An 8,290-nucleotide genomic window follows, 5' to 3' on the forward strand; every position below is an offset into this window, starting at 1 on the left:
TCCAGCGGATATTGATTGGTTATGTTATTCTATTTAGAAAGACTTTAGTAACATGTTGATCCTATTGATTACGATAAAAAAATTTCTAATCGACAATATGTCATTGATTAAAAGTGGCCGAGGTTGACATATTTTTGATTTGACATTCTCCAAACTGTGTTCTGCTTAAAGTCTTATGTTTATATTTTAATACCAACAAATCTAATCATAACTACAGTACATATTTCCAAAAGTCTCCTTTAAAAGAAATTTGAATAAAAACTGTATCAGTTGATTTAACTAATCCCTCTACTTGTATAATATCCCATTGAAAATATTTTCATCCCATAACAACCCTCCCCAACACCAATTCCAAAAATATGCATTTAGAAGAACTAGGATGTCTATTATATGTATCAAAAAGTCTTAATAACTGCTAGACTAATTTATATAAGAGAATCAGGAATTTCATATCTGATATACATATTATTCATACTTCTAGACTACTGTTGAACGTCCCTGAAAAAGCATAGCATATTCTTTTAGTCATTTAGAGATGTTTTGCTTCTAATTTTATTGACGATACACACATACATCTTTCATGCTGACAAAACTTAGAAGAGGGGGCGGGGTCATATAACAATCTCAGAATTGCTGAAAAATTGTTTCCAATCGAATGGGGGAAGAAAATTCTCCAGTCTAGCAAAAAGGGGGAAATTTTTATTATTATGAAAAAGAAAAGACATGGAACAGAATTCTTAAATAAGGCTACTTGTAACAAGGATGGCAACATCAATATCATGGATGAACTAATGATCAAAGTGAGTTATACAGCAGATATTTAAAGATAAGGAAAAGAAAGAGAGAAAAGGCTTTGACAAATCTTTGAAGATGGTAAAAGTCCCTCCACAGATTATGACGTCATACGATAGAATAACCAATGAGAGGCCAGCATAAATTTTACCACTGGCCTCTCATTGGCTATTCTATCGTATGACGTCATAATCTGTGGAGGGACTTTTACCATCTTCCAAATCTTTATATACAAATATTACCGACAGGTCGGAGAATTAAGTAAGTTATAAACTGGATGATCTTTGGAAAAGGTTATGTTAAATAAACGCCCAAATTATAATATTTCTACCATAGCGTTACGAACTGACAGGCTGGTGGAGGGACTGATCAGCAGACAAATTTAATTCTAGGATAGCCTCACAATGAAAACTGTATGTCCAGACATAGATTATTACAGAGGTGTATCAAAATCAGGTTCAATATTTTTTTTAAATTAAATGTCTTAGCAGCATCAAGATAGGTTAACAACAATCTCCATATTTTAAAATCCACCAAAAAACAAGGAAGTTGCGGCCATTTTAGTTTAATAAAAGTAACATAATGTTTGTATTTCTGTATGTTCGTCACTGTGTACTGAAAGATCTTGCTTAAGTGCCCTAGAAACCTCTAGTAACAACATCTAATGAATTAAATTTTAACATGTCTTTCTGTTTCCCCGATTTTTGAAATCTTTGCGTATATAAATAGGTTGTACACGGTCAAATTTTCATCAGTTTCAATCAACATGAAGTTCACCGTGGTTCTTTCTCTTTGCCTAGCTCAGGTAACTATTTTCTGTTCTATAAGATCTGTGTAACGTCATAATATAAGATATTTTGCAAATGGAAATTTTTCATCGTATATCTATTTTCATATTAGATTATTATTAGAACAACGTCTGTCTGAATCGTAAGATATTCAGTCCTGTGGTGTTTTTAACTACTAAAATCATTTTTTAGGGAGATAGACACCCCCTACCCAAAAATATCGAACCCTCCCCCAATTTTTTTTATTAAAAAATTTATTGGGTAATCTCACCTTCAACTGGTTATATTGTTTTGTTTGTTTGTTAAAATCTTGCTAGCAACTAAACCGATTAAATTCTACATTTTCTGGATCTTTACTGGGTTGGATTTAGTCTATTTTATTTCAAATAAAATTTTAAAATGGTATTGGTGTATTTTTCTTACTCCTCTCACCCTTTTGTATATAATTATACAGAGGCCCTAGGTGCAAGTCTTTTCTAGTAGTCTTATACTACTAAACCGATTGAGTTCTCCATTACAGAGAAGCTTTTAATAGCCTCCTACTTGTTGATTAAATTATCTGACATATAAATTCAGGTACTGTGTGTTCCCACCCCCCAGGATGGCAGTTTTGTCTCATTCTTTAACAAACTTTCTGATAAATTTGCTGATGGAGTTGTTGAGGATGTTATGAAGCTGAGGAGAATTACCAAAAAGGTAAGCAATCAAATTCAATTATGAACAAGGATGACAAAACAAGTAGTGAAGCATACAAAAAACTATAGATGGACAAACAGACAAATGAGCTGTAGAGCAAATAATCTAATCAGTTAGAAAAACAAGAGACAATAGACAAAGACAATGAATAGAGTCGATGCGCACAGGCCATAGAAATCTTCACTGAAAATTTCAGCTACCTATCCATAATTAGCAAAGTACAAAAAAATGGGAGAAAAATTTAAAATAAAAATAAGCTTGAACAATTGACATAAGAAAAAAAAACAATGTATAAACTAGATGCGCACCGCATCGTACATGATAAAGATGTCTTCACTTAAATAGTAGCCGAAAAAATCACGCTATGGACAAAATGACTGAGATACTTATGGACGGACAAACAAGATGAATTATAGAGCAGTCTCGCTACTAACAATACGATTTTTGTTTTTATTTATTTTAGGTAAAGTCCAGATGTTATGATGATGAGAAGCAAAAGGAAGCAATAATAAAGTGTGCTGGCGACCAACAAGAACTTGATCCGGAAAATATTATCAAAATCCTTCAAGCTGTAAGTATTGCTTTTACTTTAGAGACAAAGAACGTCTCCGTGCTTTTAGTAAGTAGTAGATGTAAAATGATCCATAGAATTTAGAAAATCAATCGGGTTTTTTTTGTAGACCCCTTATTTTTAAAGCAATTTAAGTTTTTCAAAAATTAAGTTGGTTTTAAGGTTCCAAGACGCAACAAAAAAAAGAAGAAAATTGCCATTGTGAACAAAAATAGTAAGATCTTTAATTTAACACCTTACTTTTTGAATTCTGTTGAGCTATTATTGAAAAAATCTATTTTGTTGAACCCCGTTGAATCAAAACGTGGAACTTTTGGAGCTCGTCACGAATGGATTTTAAAAATTAATAAAAGTTAGAACACTTTCTTTAGATATCTTAATTTTCAAAACCATTTGTTGTTTTCTAGCCATTTTTTTTTTAAATGGAAAGAAACATAAATAAGGTAGACAACATTCGTAAGTAGCGAAGCACAAAAAAATGATGAATGTACAAATAAACAGCGTGAGTTATAGAGCAGATGTTCAGTTGTCAGATAAAAAATAGAGAGATAATAGACAATAAATCATACAAATCACGAACCTTTATAAATGAAAAATTTAAGGCGGTATTTATGTCTTTTGAAGCATGACCGAAAGTCCAACGGACAAAGTAAATTTTATGCAATTTTTAAAAAGTCTGATTCCCACATGTCTCTATTACTCTATTTAAAAAGTCAATTAGTTTAAGCCTTCTAGCTTGAACACACAAAATATATGAGGAAGAAGGGTAAGTTTTCAACGCCCCCTCCTCCCTTTTATTAAAATGTTAGAATTTGAACGTTTTTTTTTTCTGTTTAGGATTCTGAAGAGAAAAAAGCTGCCATTATTAAAAGAGGTAACTTAAACATCAACTTTTAAGACAGTTTTAGAACTTTTCAGATCAAATTTCAGATTATATATTTCAGCTCAATTATTTTACAATCATTTTCCCGTGCAAATTTATTTATCTTATCTTATTACATAGCAAATGTCTATTTACAATAAAGTTAATAATTATTTAGATTAATCTCTCTCATAATTTCTCAAATACAATATATGATTGATATAAAATAGTTACTTTTTTATTATTTATTATAGAGTGACTACACTTTCTAAATTGTACCTTATAGTGAAAGGAATCCCAAAGAATAGTTACGGAAGAATGCCTAAATTAATGATGATAGCTATCTGTTACGGATGGGCAGACGTACAGACTGTAAACGTAGCGAAGCTTCGCTTTAAATAATGATTTTAATTCAGTGAAGGAAACTAGAGAGAAGAGAGGAGAAATAATGAGATGTGTTGCAAAGACTCTTGGCATTGTTACAGGTTCAACAATATTTAGAAAAATTAAATTCACACAAAGTACCTTGTCAAGCACTGCCCCCCCCCCCCCACACCCACCCCTAGGGCGTTTAAGCTTTTTTTTTTGGGGGGGGGGATAATCTTTACATTATATAGAAAGACGTCCATGCTTTTTAATTTTTTTTTGAGGTGGGTAATTACCGTTAATCACAACTTTACCCCCCCCCCATTTGACGCCCTTGCCCCTCCCCTCCTTTTAAAGTAGATTAAAAATAATGAGGGGTTACCTAACCTGACCAAATGTAATATACACAATTAGCCCCACTTTCCCTTTTATTTTATATTTATTTCAAAACAAGGAACAAGAGAACTTTGTGGAAACAGCTTAAGTGTCGCCAAAAAATGACGTCATACAATAAAAGTGAACAATGAGAGGCCAGTATAGATTTTACCATTGGTCAATTACAATTTATTCTGGCCTATCAATTATACTTTGTATTGTATGACATTGTCATTTTTTTTATGCACTCTACGATGATTCTACTTTGTGTGATAGCGCCAACCAATCTTGTTCATCCAAATATGTTTTTCTTATAAATACTAATAATTCTTATAAATAGACAACCAACCTTTTGATTGCATGACCTTAGTCTGGAAGTCGTAACTGTACATGGTAATGGGTTGCGCTTTTTTATGGGCCAAAGCATTCACTTTTATTATTAAGTCACGCGTTTTATATAGCAGCAGTAGGTACCATCTTAAAGTCTCTAGTATGACGCGAAGAGATGTCCTGGCCCGAACCCTAAAACTCCCCGACCAATTACGCTAATGCCGCGCGTTTACTTTTAGAGGATAGAAGCGATATCAACAATGAGGGAGTCAAGAATATGATCAACCAATCTGTTATTATCAAAGATGAGGTAAAACCAGGGATCTAAAGGGATAAGACAATGGCCGACAAATTGATGTACATTCCCAATGATGAAACACAAAATTACCCCTTTTGTAGATTACATTAGTGGTTGAAATGTTTGGAAACTCAACTAATGAATCAACCAATCAGAATTCAATTAAGTTGTTAAGGCAACGCATAAGAAAACGTTATTAGAAAACTTTGGGTATCAGTATATTAAACATTCCAATGTCCCCTCCCTCCCTGGGTAAACTGATCATTTAATGTTTTTCCATGATTAGACTTGGGATGTTAATATTCATTTATGCTTAATTTTGTTTTAGTAAATATCTCATTGTAAATATGAACATTGATGTTAGCCTTTCCAATTTATTATTTTCATATTATTTACATTTAGGAAGTGAAAGGCAAGATCTCAGAGAAGGTAGCTGAATGTATCAACCTATCTCAGTCTTGTGGACTTCAAACAGTAAGTAATATTCCAGTATGGCTTCGATACAAATTAATATCCGCAGGAATAAAGCCGGTTATCAGCCTGAAAAATCATTTATAGCATCGTATTACTGACAATTTTCCACGTATTTCAAGATAGACTCTTAAGGGATAGAGCAATAAAACTGATTTACACACGTCCCTCATTATGATAAACAAATTACCCCTCCTATAGATTATCATTATTTTTGGGAATGTTTGGAAATTGATAGTTTTACAAAAGAAATCCCAAAGTATAGATATGAAGCAAGAGAAGCTGTTTATATAACTTTTTGGACCAGTTTAATTTGCAGACCAATGTCCCCTCCCTCCCTGATCTCCATTTAATTTACTATTATTTTCAAGTAGGAAAAAATACATATTCTTAATATTGAATAACACGTCAATTTATGTTTTTGTACGAACGGAACAGCGTAGCAATTCTTTATTTATTGCATATATGTCTTGTAGGTTGAAGAGAAGGTGAAGGTGTTGTTCAACTGCCTGAAGCCCCGCATGATGGCCATCTGCGTAGCAAGTCAAATCAAAGAGAAGCTTGGCATTGATGTTGAAGACGATATTGGTGCTTTGTAAACTTTACATTAGAATGTAAATTACATGGTACTCGTGGTTTTAACAAACTTATCTTCATCGTTTACAAAAAAAAACTTTTATAAGTTTTGAACGGTTGGTTATAAACTTTTCATAAGGGGTAGTTTTGTATATCAACAACGGGGATGTATATAAATATATCGTCCATTGTCTAATTCGCTTGCTTATTTCAATTTGTCCCGTGATTATTTTTGCTTGTGGTCATTAATTTAAAATCCTGTTTTGTTAAATGATTTGAATAGCTACTAATCCAATTTTATGCTTTCTTAAATCTTTGTCATCTTCAGATTAAATAAATTTACAAAATTTAAGATTTTAATTTAATTCTAGTGTATTTGTAAATAGCGCAGAAACTCTTTTATTAACGTACGTCTGGAAAGCTCTCAAATCAGACGGTAGAACAAACGAACATTAACACTTGTAGAGCCTTAAAACCTAAAATCAGAATATATACAAAAGTTAATATAAACTTGTCGCAAAATTTCAGATTTCAGAATACTGTTTGATGACATATTACATTTTTAAGATTATGGAGATGCTTCGCTCAAATGTTGTATCTTGTTCCATAAATCATATAAATATGATAGTATCATATTAAGTTTGATGTAAAAATAGTTAAAAAATAAGCCTATAATGGAGGTTCAGACTTTCTGATAACAATTCTAGAGATGCCACGCTTTCTAAATCGTACCAAACGGTTACTGGAATCAGCATGCAAAGTTTGAAATCGAAAGGACAATTCTAACATGCCTTAATTATCGATAAGAGTTTTCCGTTATGTACGAACGTACAGACTGACTGATCCTAATGGTAAATAAGCTTCGCTTTTAAAATTAAAATATCCAGAATCTAGATACAACAAAATTTATGGTAGCATAAAAAGTAAACTATGAAACATGAAATATGTAAATAACATGCCATTAATACATTGCATGGTGTCATTAATTCTAAAAAAACTATGACAAAGAAATTAAAACAAACAATAGTAGCATAAAATTTTATTATTCTATTTTTTCCCTTGAAAATCTGTTCCATATGTCTTAGCTTTCCTGACAAACAACATAAACAAACTTTTTATAGTGTATGTTGTTGTATGTTAATCAAGGTATAATTTGAATCTAATTTAGCTTTTGTAATGTATTGTTCCTAGCCTGCGGGGACCTGCAAAACTATACTTTAATCCTGTTTCTGTCCCATTGTGAAGTGAAAAAGAAGATTGTCTTAGAGTTTTCTATATTAACAAAAAAGGGAGTAACCACCACCCCCACTAGCAGTAATTTTAACATTAAGTTTTTTGGTCTACTATGATACATTATACATTTTGTGTGCAATGGATGTAAGTTTTCTTGTTTTGTGTTTTTTGTATTTTTTATATTAAATAAAAAAAAGTAATATTCTTTATGTGCAAATAAAAAAGTGTAATATTTTTTATGAGTAAATAAAAGTTTACAGAATAATACCCTAGTAGTTTTTAAATCTGACAAGTAGTGATAAAACCTTGTCTAATCTGAGTTTTGACAGGTTTTCCTCAGGTTTTAATCTGCCCGCCCCTCATCAATCAACTCTGACATTTGATTACATTTCGTCAGATTGTAATCTGACGAAACCTGTGTTTTTGCGCAAAAAGGTACTAAAACTCAGATTACTCAGGATTTGCCGCCAAATTTTTAATCTGTCAGGGGGGATTTCAGATTATAATCTGACGAATCTGACTCAATGTGAGCAAAGTTCAGGTGATTAAGATCGTAATCTGTGATTAAATTGACCCTCAAAATTTGCCCAGTTAATCCCTTATCTGACATTTGATGACAAACAGTCATACTCTAACCTGACATTTGATGACAAACAGTCATACTCTAATCTGACAATTGATGACAAACAGTCATACTCTAACCTGACATTTGATGACAAACAGTCATACTGTAATCTGACATTTCATGACAAACAGTCATACTCTAATCTGACATTTGATGACAAACAGTCATACTGTAATCTGACATTTGATGAAAAACAGTCATACTCTAATCTGACATTTGATGACAAACAGTCATACTCTAATCTGACATTTGATGACAAACAGTCATACTCTAACCTGACTTTTGATGACAAACAGTCATACTCTAA

At 32.1% G+C, this 8,290-nt stretch overlaps 1 protein-coding gene across 1 annotated transcript; it reads left to right on the forward strand.

Annotated features, from left to right (window-relative positions):
* Window positions 1-1,474: 1,474 nt before the first annotated feature.
* LOC145326316 (uncharacterized) lies at window positions 1,475-6,477 on the forward strand. Its single transcript, XM_080169605.1, has 8 exons — window positions 1,475-1,597; window positions 2,157-2,276; window positions 2,740-2,847; window positions 3,685-3,721; window positions 4,126-4,194; window positions 5,020-5,090; window positions 5,481-5,552; window positions 6,026-6,477. The coding sequence occupies exons 1-8, from the start codon at window positions 1,559-1,561 to the stop codon at window positions 6,146-6,148; spliced, it is 639 nt and encodes a 212-aa protein (XP_080025731.1). The 5' UTR covers window positions 1,475-1,558; the 3' UTR covers window positions 6,149-6,477.
* The last annotated feature ends 1,813 nt before the right edge of the window (window positions 6,478-8,290 follow it).

Source organism: Acartia tonsa, chromosome 8 (genome assembly GCF_053477335.1).
Source record: "Acartia tonsa isolate MP-2025a chromosome 8, ASM5347733v1, whole genome shotgun sequence".
NCBI classification, from domain to species: Eukaryota; Metazoa; Arthropoda; class Copepoda; order Calanoida; family Acartiidae; genus Acartia; species Acartia tonsa.